This window comes from Myzus persicae, unplaced genomic scaffold, assembly GCF_001856785.1.
Source record: "Myzus persicae strain clone G006 unplaced genomic scaffold, MPER_G0061.0, whole genome shotgun sequence".
NCBI classification, from domain to species: Eukaryota; Metazoa; Arthropoda; class Insecta; order Hemiptera; family Aphididae; genus Myzus; species Myzus persicae.
This window is the reverse complement of record NW_019103749.1, coordinates 192732-212101: the sequence shown is the minus strand read 5'-3', so window position 1 is coordinate 212101 and position 19370 is coordinate 192732. Positions and strand designations below refer to the sequence as shown.

At 27.9% G+C, this 19370-nt stretch overlaps 1 protein-coding gene across 1 annotated transcript; it reads right to left on the bottom strand.

Annotated features, from left to right (window-relative positions):
* Nucleotides 1-560: 560 nt before the first annotated feature.
* On the bottom strand, nt 561-18940 carry LOC111035196 (sialin-like). The gene is made up of 11 exons (XM_022316721.1): nt 18634-18940; nt 10552-10712; nt 10022-10252; nt 9578-9665; nt 5062-5285; nt 4693-4842; nt 3847-3979; nt 2696-2937; nt 2402-2528; nt 1310-1393; nt 561-1236 (listed from the first exon to the last, which is right to left on the bottom strand). Exons 1-11 carry the CDS (start codon nt 18674-18676, stop codon nt 1196-1198), a joined length of 1524 nt encoding a protein of 507 aa, XP_022172413.1. The 5' UTR covers nt 18677-18940; the 3' UTR covers nt 561-1195.
* Between the last annotated feature and the right edge of the window lie 430 nt (nt 18941-19370).

Genomic DNA, 19370 nt, shown 5'->3' with positions numbered 1-19370 from the left:
TGTAAAAATCCTGACAATTTAATACGTGGTTTCGTATATGTTATTATTATAGCAGTTTAAAAGTATTAAAAATACATAAAAAGTACGGGCTAAACACTTTTGAAAAAATTCATCAAAATCACGGATGTTGACAAATTATTTTGTAGTTAAAAATTGTTCGAATTTTATAGCTAAAGATCATTTAATTTTCTCATAAGTACAACATCTATTATGGTAAAACAGATTGGTTAGGTACCTACTTTCTTCCTTTTAATGAAGGATTTCCTATTTATGTATATACTTAAACTATGAGTGTATTAAATATAAATATAATACACTTTTGATACACAATAAATATATTTTTTGAGTTTTAGGGGGATATAGGGATTAAGCCCTCTCATGAACCATTAGATACATGCTATGTATTCTCCACATGTACGATTCGATAGTAAAAACCCATACAGACCGAAAACTAAAATAATAATAAAGTGAGAATAATGTTTAATAATAATTTATAATTGGTAATACAGCTAAGATTACTAATAACTAATAAGTATAAATAGTAATTACACATTTTCTTGTATAATATAATACATATAATTTGTAAATCATACTCAATGTTGGTTGTATAAGATGTTATTAAATAGTGAAGTGCAAAGGACTTTTTAATAAATTATAATTATTGAAATGTACACCTTTAAAACTTTCTACGACCTCAACAATTCAAATGCTTATACATTTATAATACTCCATGAAATGTTTTGTAGGTATAATATATAGGTATGGTCCATTACAATGTTTAAGTTTTTATACAAAGTTTTTAACTTGGTATACATATAGTACTTCTAAATAATAATAAAAAAAAATCTTACATTTACATCTAAATAATACGAGTAGTTAAGTTTGACAAACCTGATATCTAAAAATATATTATATTTTTGAATTTTTCTCATTTAACTATATACAAAAATAAATAGATATTATATTTCTCATATAAATAAATAACAATAATACCTATATAGTAAGATGTTTTGCAGGATAGTTATCTTATTAGAGAAACTGCACAGTCGTAAAATACTATCAAAAATATAACAAATCATAAATCTTTAATAAACCAAAATATAACAACAGGATGTATAAAACTTAATGTCGATTATTGTTTTTGAAAAAGAGTTATCAACAACGCGACGTTATTCACCATAAAAAATGTGTTTGGTTATTGTCGTACAAACATGGTATACTTTGACGTGACTTTAACTGTGGGCGGAGAAAAATAAGACGATTTTTGTTTTTTTCTGTGTTGTCAATCGTTAAATTCAGTTTAATTTACCAAACGACGATGGTGATGAAGACGGCGTATATTTTTCAGAGGTACCGTAATCCGTTTTCATCTGCATGAAACTTCGAACACCGACTATAAAAATATTTTATTATATTAAAATATTTAGTTAATACGTCATTTTAATATATATATTACTATATTATAGTCCAAATAATGCTAATATTCCACGTTCAGAATATCGATACCATTTTTTAAAATTTTTTATTTATTAAAATAAAAAAATTTACAATTTGTGCATAGTGTTCGTACAATAAGCAAATAGGTTCAATAATGGAGAATATTTATATGAAACTATATTTAAAAGGAGGGAGGCTATCCAGTGACAGAAACTTTAAACAATTTAGTAAATCCCTGCACCAGCGTCTTTTTAAGCGCTGGGTGGGATTATTGGTCAGTTGGCTCCACCTTGAATAAGTGGGTTGGTGTGGGTGGCTAGTTTAGAGTGAAATTTTTTGAAATGGTAAGATGCAACTGAGGTAATAGTTTCAATTTTGAGGTCACTGTGGAGTGTGTTGTTAGTTACATATTAGGGTGGAGACGTCAGTAAACGGAGAGTAATTGATTGGAGTGCTTGAATTGTTGTTGTTTGGGATGATTAGGCACAGTCCCATATCAGTATTTCTTAAGCCCTAGGCTTAGGCCGTAAATAGGTAAAATTATTGTTCAACGGGGACTGACTTCAAGTGACCGGTGTTTCAATATATATTTTGTGGATTGTGGACTGTAGAGAACACAGGGGACAGGGCTATGTATTTGGCATATATATCATTATAATAATATTATATACGATCAGTATAGTGTAGCCAGGTATGCTGTATGGAAAGGGAGGAGGCTAAGCCCGAATAAATCCCCATTCACAACTTTTGTAAAATAATTTTTTAAATATAATATAGGCTAAAATAAGCTTGGTCAGTGGGGGGAGGGGAGGGGGGGTGAGCTTCAGCCCCTTATCCACTCTGGTTACAACTCTGTAGATGGTATACTACTTAGTTCGCTATAACATATGACTATATATTATGTACCAGTGGTACAGTACCACACAGCGATTAACACGCAAATATTAAAATGATTTTGATTTACCGCTTTCATTTTTAGGTTCATTCCACGGCTGTACCTCCGCAGATCCGAAAATGATATAAAAAATACTGGAGAAGAACAGTATGACGGCTCCCAGCGTGAACACGACCCTCCACTCGTCTACCGAAGTCTATAAGAATAAATATAATGTAAGTGTTATAATTCACTTAAAAATAATGAAAACCCGAGATTCCAATTATTAATTGTCGTATAGACGCTAAACGGCTATGGCTATAACTCGACGACTCGTGTACTTATTAGTAAAAAAAATAAAACACTTTAACGCAATATACTCACTTGATCGTGTACTATGAACCCGCAGACGGTGGGTGCCATCACACCGCCCAGAGCGGCCACGGCGTTCGTGAAGCCCATCAAAATCCCGGCATAATTGGGTGCCAAATCGAGGTGATTAATGTTGAAACCCACATTTGTACAGCAGCCGATGGCTACTACGAACACGTACATACATATGGCTGCGTTTGCATCTTCACCCATGTAGCCAAGGACCACAAGACCCAACGCACCGCCGCTCATCCCTATACGCGAACATCAAAAATAACGTGACGGTATAATATTCTACGCTTTTCGTGCACATATATTATAATATAATACATAGGATTTCATTTAAATCGTTCTCGGTGAAAAAATTTGGTAACAATTGATTAAAAAAATTAAACTCGATTGCTATAAACATATATTATTGCGTATAGCTTTTTATTTATAGCTATTATTTTACGTATAAATGAGTATTAACAATATAGTAATTATAGGCACAAAGAACTTTAATAAAAATATAATGATAATAATAGAAAATAAAAAAGAATGTATAAATAGATACATAATGTGAACTAATAATTTGAAATATAATATATATTATTCTTATTATGTTGAAGTGTTTTATATTTTTTTCTGACATTTAATATTCAACGTGAACTTATAGAATTATTATTGGATCAAGACTATCTACCTTTTTAATGCGTCAAAGTAAAAAATAATTATAGTAAAAAAATATTTATTTCAATTCTTATAACGTTCACAAAATCTATTTACTACAATAAATTGAAATTTAATTATTTTGAATTAGTATACATATTGAAGATTAAAAATAAAATATTCTTTTAAACTAGTTTTTACTTTCTATAAAAATATATGATTTGGTATTTAGAAAACAAATAAAAATAAAATTGAAAATTATTTTATGTATTTGTTATGAAATGATCAAAGGTGCAGCTCTATTTTCTGGATGTCATTTTACATTAATTTGAATTAAATTAAAATATAAACGATTTTAGTTTATTTATTAAGTACAGTTTTATCAAAATACATACCAACCATTTTCTTCAGTCCCTATTTACAATAAATCGATGTTACACATTACACAGTTAAACTACTACGTCTATATATTATGTTATAAGTATACAAAAATGCAACGTCTATAATATTACCCAAGGTATTCCAAAATTTACGCGAAAAGGTGAGAGAAGTCACATTTTTTTTGTTCATATAATCGGCAAAATATGTAACTGGAAACTGACACAGCCACATAGCCAAGTAAGGTAATGCAGATACAAGTCCATCCTGAAAACGTTTACCACAATTTGTACTCATTAATGTGGCTAATACATCTCGTTCTGTCATTTTAGATTCTGAGAGGAGCGATGAATATATTGATTTTACAAATGATGTGTGTTTTTTTAGTTTTTTAATTTTTAATTTATTTTTATTTTTGTGTCTGTCATCACATTTTGGGGTTGTAAAAGTGTTTCGATTTTCTTCAACAGCAACTCTTCTGGTAGAAAAGTAAATTTAATTGGTGCATTCAGGAGGTCAAAATTTAAAATTTTGAAAATCACAAAAATTCGAAAATTATTTTAAGTTAGAAATTCATAAAAATTTTTATTTTTCAATCTAAGATTTCTAAGAAAAGCAAGTTCAATTTTTATGAGCATTTTAAGTTGAAATTTTTACAACATTGGATATTCTGTTACTATTAAATATAAAATATCTAATGAACATAATATATTATTTTCTGCCGTTCTTTGATTATCATCGCACAAGTTCTTCTTTATACTAAAATATCCACTGTTTTTCAATATCAAAACTTTGCAATTCATTTTCTATAATTTTGAAGTCGTCTAAGTATAAATTTCAAAATATACCTGATTGTCTTTGTCTAAATGGATATTATTTATCGACTAATACACATATTTTATTTTAACGTTCGGGCTTGCAAATAAGCAAAGCAGTTGCATAATATAATATAATCATTAATCATACAAGCTAGTTCATACCGATTTAATGTCGAACTTTAGTACAGCACTTATAAACGTGGGCATTTCACTAAGCAGCAACCAAAATCCACAATTGTGACCAGCGTGTGAGATCGTAACAGCCCATACTGGCATTGAAGAGAATATCTCTTTCCAAGGAGTTATCAAGTTCTAAGACGAGCAAAGAAAATAAACAGTCAAGTGATTGAGTATACAAATTGAAAAAAATGTTAAACAATAGTCAAGTGGAGTATATTATAATATGTTACTAGTCACATAAACAACCCCCCCCCCTAAAAAAAAAAAAATTGTTTGTTTTTTGTATAAAACGTGCTTACTGTCTGCCAATAATATAATTAATATACTCTTATTATTTTAGGATTCGCATACCTTTTTTTCCGACACCGTTTGGGTTAGTGATGACTTAATGTAGTTTTTCTCAGATTGCGTAATTAGACGATGTGTATCTGGGCTTTCTGACCCAAGTAATAGCCATAATATTACCCAAAAAATTCCAAAAGCGCCGCTGAAGTAATAAATTGAGGGCCATCCCGATCGAGTACTGGCCAGTATTCCAGAACCAACTAAAGTGACAACAGTGCCAAATTGAAGACCTAAAATGGAAATCTGAAATTATTACTGAACTTTATAACAATAATTATTTTTTCACACGAGGCTCTTCAAAACATCTCGAAACTGTTTCAGGGTTAAGTCAAATTGTATCGTTTGATTAAAAATGTATTTATACCCCTATACGAACACTGGCCTATTAAAAAGTACTACGGGAACTTATTACATTTAATATCACTATTCACTATCATAGTTTACTAAGAAATAAATTTAACAATAATTTAACAAAATTATAGAAATATTATAGATAAACGTTACATCCCAAAAGTAGGTAACGAATAATAGTTTATTTAGTTTATAGTATCATAATATTCTTCCTCCGGCAAATCGGATTGGATAAACTATTATAATATAAAAAGTATGTAAATTCGTCACTAATATTAATATTTATAATACTATATTTTATTTATAATTTAATCTTTTACTATACTATTCTTATGAAATAAAAAATAAAAAATGTCACGCTTGTTGATAATATTTGGTAAAAAAGCAATGAACCATTATGCCCATTATGATGCCAAAGGTTATTTTTCTCTTGAAAAAAAAAAAAAAATTTATTTCGTAGTATCTTTAATCATAACGTGAATTCAGTTCTAAATAATTTATTCTATATTTCCGTTTTCTATATTAATTATTTTAAATAATATTGTCTGTAAAACATTCATATCTTTTTCACTGTAATCAATTTAAATAACACAATTTATATTCAAAAATAATACAATTAATAATATATTGATTTAAAGTAAATTTTATATAATGATTTTACATGTGAAAACAGCATAGAGTTGGCGTAAAATCAGTACTTTAATGTCTTACATCTATATATAAAAGTAATTTTAAATAATGTATAAATATATACAAGTTATACAACAATTTTATAAAGTATTTTTTTATGAGTAAAATTACAAAAGTATTCGTTATTCATATAAAATAAATAAGTATCAAAATTTCTGTTGGTAAATATTTTTTAACTGTTCATAAATAAAATGTCAATATTTACATACACTACCTACCAGAATAATATATTATTTACGTTATTTTAGTTGTAATTACAAGTTTATGTTTTGCATACTTATTACTTACTATGCATTACCATATAAGATTTTAAATGAGCTCAAATGTATTTGTTAAAAAAAAATAACCATAGTTATATGTGAAATAGCACTATATACTAGATACTTGGCACATAAATTTAAATAGTATTGTAACCATTTCTCATAATTTATAATTAATACTATTTGTTATTTTATAATTTATAATTTTTACTTAATTTTAATAAATATTTTAAAAGTTTATCATTGTTATTTGTTATTCAAAATCTATCGTAATATAGTGTTCTTAAATTACAATTTACAACTTCATAAAATCAATGTTTTCATAAAAAGTTGTCTATTTTTTATTTCATTAAATGCACGACATTTCCTGTTCTTTTCTTAATATTCAAGAAAAACTAACAAAAAGTAGCAAAAGACTGGAAAACTTACGTAACACCAGATCCTAGAAAATCGATTTGGTTTTTTCTTTGTAATTATTCAGAAAGAAATAACCGTAAATACTTAAAATAAATATTTAATAACTATATCAGCATTTTCTATAGACATGTAAAAACTAATTTTTTTGGTATACTTATTATTTACATGTTACATCACGAATCAATTTACACTATTCTACACTATTTTACGTATAGGTACTAGGTAGTTACTATTTCGGTATAAAGTTATATGTAATAGGTATGCAATGTTTTTGGAATAAATTCAACTAACTGAATTATAATTAATACTTGTAAGAATTATAATATACAAATATTATAAGTATATAAGAACAAAAAATATCCTTGGAAATAGACAAACTGATCCAACGGCATCCTTCAGAATCGTTTTTCGTTTTGTGACATTATTTAATTTATTTAATTCAAATTTAACTCATTTTACATTAGCATGACCTACTCAATTATGATATATTCACTTGTGGATATATGACACACTGAGTTCCAAGCTTTTTTTCTTCATATTATGTTATAGTAGTTATTTATGTTGTTTATTGTATCATGCATAATATAATATAAACATAAACACGATTAATATTAAAACTATTATTAGGTTAAGTAAACATTTATATAATGTGTAACAAAATTTAGTTTTAAGTCTTAGTGTCTTAGAAAGTTTTAGTAGATGTAGCAAAATAGAAACTGAGTTAAGTGAGAATAATTTAGAAGTGTTAGGAGTAGACAAAATAAGTTGGTGCTTCAGCGCAGTGATGCGGTCTCTGTAGAATAAAAAGCAACTAAATATTCTATTTTGATTATTGTGTGTGTAATAGTGTGCATTGAATCACCTTATACGACAGTTGTCAAATCATATGAATAAATAAATTAGAATTAATTAAGAACAATTAATAATAATTAAGAAAAATTAATAAAATCATAGAATAATGATTGAATATATAATCATAAGTATATTTATTTAGGTACTAATTATATTAATAATCTCAAGTTTTATTTTAGAATGCAGGATCAAATTGACAGTTGCAAATTACCATGCATTGTTTGCTGCAAACCAGTTTAGGCTAGCCTAAGTATATTATCTATACTATGATAGATGTATAGGTACATGTACGGTCATAAATCATAATCACAACATATTTATGCAGATTATAGTTGTCTAAAGACTAAAATATGTGTTCATTAGTACTAGTATTATTATACCAGTTTCATACAAATTTGATAATATTAAATGCAATATCTCAAAAAGTATTGGTTTTGTATTGATGTGTGCTTACTGCTTTTTAATTTAACAAGGTTACTTCCATTTTATTCACTGTAGTACCAGGATCCAGGATACTTCAATATCTAGCATTGAGGGGTTTCTGATAAAAAATTAGATCTTGTTGGAACTCTGGAGGAGACAAAAGTAAAAACCCCTAGTTTAAATTATTTTTTAAAAAAATTCGCAAAACAATGGGTATTTGCCGTAATTGATAGTTCTTTTGTTATAATTCAAAACAAATGACGGTAAGAACGGAATTTTCATTAAACATTTATTATAGAATTTTTTAGACATTTTAATGTATTTTATAGAAATTTGATTTTTTTCAATTTATTTATGGTAAAATGTTTGTAGTTTGTTGATAAAAAAAAAAATCACGAACATTTAATACAAGGTTCCTCATTAGTGGTTCTTAAAGCCTGCAGTTTAGACTAATTTTAAGCTGTTTTTACCGTTAACCTATTCACAACGTTCTATAGAATGCGGTATATTATATTATATCATATAATAATAAATAATAGTAATATAATATGACCAATATTATCTCCCCTCCCATATTCTCCTATCCTACTCGTATGTACAACACAGTATGTAACATAAAATGTTAAGAAATTTTTATTGGTCCTTATTGGTACTTATAGTGTCAATAGATAAAAACAAAAGGACAAGTAGGTATTCTTGAAGAATTTATGATTTTTTATAAATCAACAGTACAGAGATGTATGTCATGGGGTTAATAGGATTACATTTCTCCGAGATACTAAACTCATGATAGCTGTGCTAGAGTTTTAAGTTTTAATACATCGATAATAACGTATAGCAGTAATGTATGCAACAGATTATGTGTGTATTATACATTATGTGCATACACAGATATCTACTTAAGCGGTTACAAGAGGATTGATTACGAATTTAATACAAAGTTCATTGGAATTAAATGTACTCACTTGACATTATATTATTTATATGTTCAATGTCCTTTAGTATACTCATTAGTCGTTATATATTTCGCATCAGTTATATTTTTATAAAATAAAGTAAATTATATTTTTCAGTTATAGTTGAGCTACATATTTAGTCGTTTAAATCCAATGTATTCATTTAGATATAAGTAATAAGTATACTATAGTAGTATAATGTCAACTTTCAAGTTAAGTTTGTAAACGAATTAATAATATCTTCTATTTTTTTAAATTTGAATACATGTTTATCAAATATTTAAACATGTATCAATGTACTCGTATGTATAATATAATAACTATACTTGCTGTATAAAAATATATATCCTTAAGTATGGTGAAAAAATAAGTATAGAGATAATATTATGAAATTATTGTAGTCATATTATAGTTTATAGTCCCAACTTAATAAATTGATACGATTATATAAATACCTAAGCCTATATGCATGGGTCAGATTAATTTAGGATGGTTATTACGGACAAATAATAGTTTTCGAGTTGATCTTACTTCTGAAGAGGCCTCATATGAGAGTTCAATAAAATGGTTTACCTCCCAATACAAATCCAACGAGACGACCACGTTCATTCGGTGGCGCCCACTTGGCGCTGATACCATGTATCATTGGCATGGTGAACGCCTGTATATAAATAAATGTATAAAATTTTACATAATACATTATTGAAACATAACATTAAAATAATGTTATTGTATTCACATAATGTAGATTAATACACGTGGATCAAATGAACAGAAACCAAGTAGGTATTAATACGATATATAATTTATATTTGTAACAAAATTGTTAGGTACACCTATTAAATGTATGCATATAAACGTAGCTGTCATTTAATAAATTATTCGTAAAAATAAACCTGGATTTCTTCAAATATTTAATTAATGTTCGTTCAATTTACATTATCTACATGATTTCCTGATTTTTTTTGTTTGATAAAAATCAAAATTATTACTATTATAACAATTCTACACTCATACCTGAGTAAGGCCCTGCAAGAACCGAATAAGTACAAGCACCGGCCAATTGAAAGCGACCACTAATGATGGCGTGGCTAGACTGAGAGCTACAGTCAACGTCATACTCATGGCCAATAGCATTTGATTGTTGTATCGGCGACCGATCATGGCTGCTGGCAGGTTCATGATGAGATAGCCCCAAAAGAATGCGCTTAGGATCAAACTCTTCGTATGTTGTGTCCAATTGAATACCTTTTGATCCACATTCGCAGAATATATATAGTATTATAGTACAGTGAAACCTCTAAATACCGGACACTCTTGGTTGCTGAAATTTTGTCCGCTATTCGGAGGTGTCCGCTATTCAGAGGGTTCAGTTTGTAGAAAATACGTAGTTTTCTCCCCAAAAAACGTCCTCTATTTGGAGGTGTCCGTTAGGGAAAGTTTCACTGTATTTATATCAGGAAATCAAAAGGTCATAAAAAATTGACAATATATGAAATATAGAATATGATTGGTTAATGTGAAATAGTCACAAAATTCTTACTAACAGGAATGTGGTAATGCGTTTCGAGTAGGAAGTCAGTAGAATTCTTGTCAGGCGTCATAGCTACTATTGCGACGGATATGCTAACTCGCAACAGGTAAGCTGCGAAAAGGCATAGAAACAATAAAAAACTCTGCAGGTATCGAACGCCAGGAATTTTTCCACCTATAAGAAATACAATAAATTATATATTTGAAATAAATACACATGCCTACTGCAGTGGCGCATAGACAGTATTTTCAAAATGAGTCGCTAATTCAACTCACCCACATCAAAAGTTATTATACTTATTGATAAATGTATGATTTTATAAAATATTTATATAAAAAAGGGGTAGCTACCACAACACCATAACACATGGGATGTGTGCCACTGTACAGGTACCTATATAAAACATAAAATTTACATACGTCTATAATAATAATACTATATCTGAAATAATAAATGGTAGTACTGTTTGAGTGAAATTGTAACATATATATATCTTTATTTGTTATAAAACCTGGAAGACAATTTGTATCTATCTATGAATATACGACTCATATTAATATTGTGATTACATTTTGATGTAACAATTATAATGCAATCGTAAAATTATACTTCAAAACATAATATTATTACTCAACATAGTTGTATTGCATATAAATATTCTGATTAGATAAAGATTCAACTTTGTGTTTAGTAGAGCCGATGATCAAATTCATTATGTTGGATTTTTAGTTATTTTATTTGATATCTGGTAGCAACATATTAATATTAGGTAAGTCTTAACACACGTTATTATTATATTTTAGAGAGGGAATTCCTATGAATGTAATATATAAATAATAAATAATATTAAAATAAACATTATTTTTTAATCGTTATAGCGATTATGAAAATTTAAAGTTCAATTTCTATTGTAGGTACTTATGTTATAATCACCCTCATTATTGTATTCATCAACCGTCGTCAATTATAGTATGGGAGCTGTAAAAATATTGTGAAGACACTAAACAGGATCCGTATGATGAAAAAGTTTGAATACCTCTGACCTAGGTACTTAAGTTTTGAATAAATACAAATTAATATTTACGACTAGGCACTAATCTATAGACTATCTCATTGACCATGTCCATGAAAATTGAAATTTCCATGAATATATAGGTATTCAAATTGGATGCACTGCAAGGATCTTTCATCAATATCTCATAAGAAGAAAATGGAATAACCCCATCAGCATCAGTTTCGGTATCCATCTTAATATCTTGCCTTATTTTAATCAAACATAGCACTAATAATAAGATTAGACTGGAAACAAAAATTTCCAACATCCTGTTTAAACTTCTCAACCGATTTACCATCGAATGAATTATTAATACTATTCATAAAAATATAAAATATAAAATAACCTAATAAAAGTCTACCGACTATCTATTTTAGATTTAACTGAATATATTTTTAACAACGTTGTATTATAAAATGGTGTTATAATTATGATTGTAATTAAAATATCGGATGACCACAGTTGAAGACAAATATCTAAAAGAAAAAATACATAAATAGCAAATAACTGTTTAGGTGCCGACACCAGAAAAAAATAGAGGAATAAAATATGTTGAATTATCCAAGCATAAACTAACTGTCCAAAACATGAATAACCTGGTAAAAATAAATGTTATTATTTTGCAAAATTACATTTTTATCTGATTAAAATCATAGCAATATTCTAATATATATTCCCTGTAAAACAGCAAATAAAAATCCGAAGGATTATCATTGAGTCTAGCTATATATTATCATAGGCTATAGGTACCCTAATATGTTTACAATATTTAACTATCGCATGTCTTTGATCATCTTATGAATCTGTGTTATATTAATCAGTTACATATTACATACATACATATATATATAAATACCTATTTATGAATATTGATATATTTAAATCATAAAGACAATTAAGTATTTATAAATATTGGAGAACTTAAATATTTGGTCATGACTCATGAATGAGTTGTAAGGTCATTTATTGTGCTGTTTAGATGTTTAGTGATTATTATATTATATAGGTACACAAGCCATCACAAATTAAATAATAATAATAATAAATAGATTCTTAAATATTTGTTTTATACGCATTATATTATAGAGCAATTAATTATTTAAAAAATAATTAGTAAATATTTACTATCAAATATAAAGTAACATTCCCAGGTATATAAAATAATACATACATTAAAAAAAGAAATAATTAATGACTAATAATTTGCGTTTGATATGTGCTTAAAATTTTAATAATAATGAACTTCTTGATTTTGCGTATTCATGAGGCAGATTATCATGTACTTTTTTTAAACAAATTATTAATTTACATCCAAACAGAACAATGTTTATAAGTTATAATAATAAATACATAATTTAGTTTAACAAAAAGCCCTTTTTTGTATACATTTTAGTTTTTACAATAATTGAATAATGCGTAATAATCAGCATTTTACATCATGTTTTGATTATTTGCATTCAATCTTAATTCTTAATACATAACCATGTTTGATGAATTTATTATTGTATATTTAAATAATATCTAATAAAAAAACTTTGTACTGATTTATAATATTTTTGTTTTTAACAATATTTACTATTTTTCATTGATATATTATAAATCTTCATTTTACTATTGGGTAGGTAATAGGTATTAATGGACGAATAAAATTAATAAATTATAACAACGAACGGGAACGATATCTACGATAAATCATTATCTATAATGTTATCTATGGCCATGAATCATATCACTAACTATTGTGGTTGAAAGAGTGGATTAATATGCAGATTATTATAAATTAGTCTATTATTCTGATATAATATGTTATGCTTCGTACAAATGTACAATCAAAAATACTATTATAGATAATATTAGTAGATTTGAATAAAATAAAAGAGCTAGATGTACAAATTATAGATACTATAGAGTATAGACCATTAGAATATGTATAGACATTTCATCAACGGAATCAATAATGATTTTTAAGTCACAGTTCCAAAATCGTTATTTTTCCTCAATTTTGTCTTTAACTTGTACAAGCAAACCCTAGATATTGTTAAATATTTTGATTAAAAGTTAAAACTACGAGTATGGAGTATACCGTGTTTTCATAACTTAATTTTGCAAAAAAAAAATGTATAATGATGTTAATGTATGGATAATGATGTCTAATGTGTGTATTTTAATATAATATTCCTTAATCCTCAAAACAGTATAGATTAGGATCATTCTGTATAATATATCTATTGAATATAGCCGATAGGGCCCATAGGTAGGTAATATTCTTTTAAAATAACTACTATTTTGGACATATTTATGACTTCTTTTAAATTTCACAATTACCTGATAATTTGTTAGAACATTGTTCATTTAGTTTAAGTTGCTTAAGTACAGTGGCGGCATTTAGGAGTGTAGTATCCATCCCAACCCCTCCCTCCACTTAATAATTTCGATATCATATTATCATTCATAGTGTATACGAGTAACGTCGAACTGAAAATATGTTACTCCCCCTCTGCATTCTGTATGACAAACTAAATCCGGCACTGACATTGGGTTGAGTAACATGATCAGGATTTCATTTTATAAAAATAAAGATTATTGTAGAAATAATTCCATAAATGTAAATATTTAATACCTACGGAAAATTATTTTCATTAGCAATATGAAACGAACTTAATAATAATCTGAAAATCACAATACATTATTGTTTGTAACCTTGTGCTTTAAAACAAACTATAAACATATTGTAGTACTTACGTAGGTATATGGCCAACAGTATTATATAATACTGTTATAAAAATGTTTAGGATTTTCGTTTCAAATAACAATTTATTTATACGCACCATGGTTTATGTAGACCATATAATAAAAGCATAAAGCCCCCTAGGGTGCAACCCGTATCATATTCACCCAATACTATACATCTGTGTATTTTTACTTTAAAAGCTGTGGTCTAGTAAACATTATACATTTCAGCGTAAATGATTTTCCAGAACAGTATTACCTACATAATAATATAAAATACAAATACATATTTTAATTAGTGATTCACAATACTCACAGACAGTGGCGTACATTCAAACTTGCTCTGAAGGGGGGGGGGGAACAAAAACCTTCCCTTTAAGAGTACCCATTTTCCTTATCAATCAAACACGTATTAATAATTATAGGTAAAGTAACTAAACAAATACAAAGATTTACATAACTCATCATGGCATGCTATTAAATATGTACACGGTATATATAGAATATTATACGATGTATATAGTATGAGTAGCTGGACCATTAAGTCTTCCCTATTAAAATTAATTACAACATTAAATTTAATTGATTATAAGCATTAAATTTCAACTTCAAAATTTGTTGTTGTTTACTGATTACTGATATTTTGATATGAAAATTGTAATTAATATCAGGAACCCAAATTTTGCTCAAAATGTCTTCTATCTCACTTTACGTTAACAATTTATTTGTGTAATGTGCAATGTCTAAAATTTTATAACTGGATAATGTACAGTTAATATCTGTTGTCGAAGATGTGAACTGAGTGATTAGTGTATCAGATGTGGATGAAGGTGATAGTAGTGAGGAACTGATAACTATTGGAGTTGGATTCAATAAATTTGACAATGAATTCATTACTGAGGGTGGTTTTGAAAAAAAAATTGAATTTTCGGTTGTTTTTTTCAGACATGACTACTATTTATTTTACTTTCAAAACCTAAAATATATCGAATGATAACGATGTGATATTAATGATTAAATAATGGTTAGTTAGTATGCCACTTTATTTTGCTCTACAGTTTACAGTAAATTAGTAGCTAGGAATATAAAAACTGCATAATGTATACTTTAAGTTCAAAGCGTAACAACGAAATTACAAATAAATAACAATTCATCAATAATATCACAATTTTTTTTCTATGGCCCTAGAGAGGTTTGAACCCGAACCCCTCCTCGTATGTACGCCACTGCTCACAGATACAATTTTTAAAAAAATTGACCAAGAAGGTATTAGCTGTATAACATATGTCGAGTGGTCATTCAGTAGATCCTGTGATGGATGTGTTCAAATTCTAGTTAAATATAGGTAATTTATCATTATATACGAAAAACGATTCCGAGAAGAATCAGTTTGTCAATCTATATAGGCATATTACTAAGTATATATTTAAATATTGAATTACGTATCTATTATTTATAATACTATCATAGTAATTTATTTTACTATTAGTAATAGTTAAGATGTTATAAGGTGTAAATAAGCAATAGCATCCAATTAATCCAAATACTTTTAAAATGTCAAAAAATTGTGTATTGAAAAATATAAGTATAAGATATAAGTATCTTTTCTGATTGGAAAGTAAATCTAGTTAATATCTACTTTGGGAGCGTTAGGGGGTTAAAATAAAAAAATTCCCAGTCTTTTCTTTTTACTAGTTATTGAAAAACAGAATTTTTTCGAAAAAACTTGACTTTTTACGCATACCTACCTTGTTTACTAAAAAATTGACTTTTAATTTTGTTTTAATTTAAAAAAAACGAATAACCACAGATATTTGAATTATTCACAAAGCTTATAGATATTATCATTTTATAAAAATTAATTAATTAAAATATTTTGGCTAAGTATACCATTAATCTATTTACAGGCATTTTAAAATTTCTAGTTTTATTAGATTTTTTATGAATAAAGGTCGAAAAAACCTTAAAAGTTTAATAATATGTTTTTCGTGAGTTTTTTAAATAGGAATTTAAAAAAAAAATGTAAATCTACAGTAATTTTTTATGAGCATTTGAAGTTCTAATGTGACGAAATTCAGACTAAGAATAACGATTTTAGTTATTTCATTGTAATTCATACTTCATACTTGGCCACTCTTTATTTTACACGTATATATAGTTGTGCATATTCCAACTCTATATAAATTTCAAATTTGGTTTTGGTTGTTTTCAATAATTAGGATGGAAAGTACATTAATTTGTATTAATTTGTAATTGTCAGTAATATTGTGAAGTTTAAATTAATTTTGCATCTTAAAAGAATGTACCAGTGTAACTTACAGAGCATAAAACCCTACGCTAAAAATATGTACTACATGTAAATTTATATGATTTACTTGTTATTAACCTTATTATTTAAATACCACGAGTCTATGACAATGAGTTTAAAAGTTTGGCTTTGATTATTAAGTATATAATTTAATTTCTAGTACCTCACTATTGCATAAAAAAGTTTTCAATTTTTTTAGTTTCCAGTGTTTTATATTTGTCAAGGCAATCAAAAAATGAATAAATAATATTTAAAAAAAACCAAGAAAACAATTATGGATACCAAATATAGGTATATTGAAATATAAAAAGCATTTTAGATAAGACATCCAGATATCCGAGGGGATTAACGATTGCACGAAAAACGAAGCTTCTTATTTTAAAATATTATATTATATTCATAGCAATTCAATGTAAAATATTAACTTACCACCTGCAGGTACACCTATAAGATAAGACATGTAATCCTATCAAACTGAACGAAGATCAAGAAATTTTAATTTTTCTCAACCCTAGTTTCTGAAAACAGAACATTTTTCGAATAATATATTTTTATAAATCGATTTTATGATTTAATACTTATATAGGTATCTAATTTATGATCTTTAAAAGCCCCGTGTTCACGGTTGTTTTGTTTTTACATGTGAAATGATAGTGGGCATCAACTAACAGCTGCTACAGTTATAAGTTAAAACACTTGTGTGAGGTGAAATACGTTGTATGAAAATCTGCGTTATAATAAATAATAATTAAACAAGCATATATTTAGCTGTCAGAAATAAAACACACAAACACAAAGTCCGTGATTTCTTTATTTACTATTCATACCATCAGTATACCTTCCTAGTGCCTACAATATATTATCGTACCTATTATTACAAAGAAGTAATAATGTACATATTGACATATTGTATAGCTTATTAGTATATTAATTTATGACATAAAATATATACAATATATTCGTCAGGGGTGTCGTGTGGTGTTGAAACAGTTAGCATTGAACTAAAAAAAGAATGACAAATCATCACAATACATGTTGTATTTGACTTATAAAAGCCGATTTAGTTTTCACGATCGGAAACGTAGTTTAGTTGTTATGTAGAAATATAGGATTTTAATTGTATATAAATAACAATTTATATTATAAAGGTAGGAAAAATGTTTAACCAGCGGGCATAGACACGTCTTTCAAATTTGCAATTTTTTTATGTTACCTATTAATAAATTGGATCATTTTGCGTAAGAATGTGTAATCAAATCTCTGCATATGGATACCCTAAGCGCTAAAACTTTAAATCTATTGTCTCCAAGTCGTCTTGCCTTCTTGGGTAGGACTGTATTATACTCTTGTACAAAAAAATAGCACACAAGGTCAAACAGAACAATATAATTATTAACATAGATAATAATATATATTTATTTTATCAACCAAGTTAAAATATATTATAATATACTAATAATCATACGTAATGAGGTAGATTAGGAAGCTTAGATATCGGTAAACATTTATAATAATGTATATAGCTGGTGGAGTGACGTTGACATATTTTGACATACATTCAAGATTTACATCTACTACACGTTATAGGTACCTACTCAAGATTGGGTGAAAATTGTCTTCCACAGTAGCGGATTTCTCTATTAAACAAACGACATAAGGTAAAATAATCTACAAAAAGCTTATAATATATAGGTTACCCTTCATTTTATGCAAACTAAAAAATAATAATAGTAACCTGAACGGGCCTGCTAATACTATATAGTTAAAGCCTTTAAATTATAATTAATATATATATATATATTAAATTAATTATGGAAACAAAGAAGGCTCGATGGGGGAGATAGGTACATCACTTAGGCCTAACCCCAGAAATACACAACTATAATAATAATATGTACCTACATAATACACATAGATAGGTATCAGCAGTTACATTATAATACGATAGCCTGGTATAATTATTAATTTATTCTTATAGCATTATACAATACGAGATTGCTTACGTTCGGAAAATTCATCTTCGAGCAGACGCGCTTTGGACTGCATTTCGCTGCAGCTCGTGTTGGTGGATTAAACGGTGATTATGTGGATATCAAAAAACGGTAAATTAATTGCCACGGTAATACGTATGCGGATATATTATTATAATTATCACGTACAGACGACGAACGAGGAAAATAATTTATAGTGACGCGCTAGAAGCCGGACGACAACGACAAGACTCGTTCGCGCGACGAGACGGGACTGATGCGCTTTCGGCTTTGACGTTTGCTCGCGATAACAATAGGTACTAATGCAATGTTACATAGACGCGGTATAAAGTGTTCGGTTATCGAAGTTCACTTGCCACGCGGTTCGGTAACAGCGGCACCTGGCTCCCCACGCCTGTCCGGTCGACTTTGAGAGCAGATAACGCGCGACATAATTATTATGGCAAAATGATATTACCTACCTACCTGGGTACCTATACCGTTTATCACCCGATTTCAACAGCATCGCATTATGGCGGTTTGCTCGAAAACATACAACTCATAAGATAATAATATTATATCATTACGATGATGACGTGAATAACCAATTTAATACTAATTAACTTTATTCCAAAGTGAATTTTGTATTATCATACACAGGGGCGCCATTTTGCTTTTCGTATGGCTCTATGTCCGGGAGTAGGCCCGACGGCCTAGTTCGTACGCTTATTTAGGGGCGGCATTGAGGACACTCGTTAAATAGGCGGTAT

What these genes read in the sequence shown, in the direction of transcription:
- LOC111035196 (XM_022316721.1), bottom strand. Translation starts at nt 18,676, where the DNA reads ATGCAGTCCAAAGCGCGTCTGCTCGAAGATGAATTTTCCGAAC. An exon ending in TCTTGCAGGGCCTTACTCAG is followed by an intron (nt 9,666 to 10,021) that starts GTATGAGTGTAG and finishes ATTTATATACAG; the next exon opens with GCGTTCACCATGCCAATGAT. An exon ending in TAAAGTTCGACATTAAATCG is followed by an intron (nt 3,980 to 4,692) that starts GTATGAACTAGC and finishes AAACGTTTTCAG; the next exon opens with GATGGACTTGTATCTGCATT.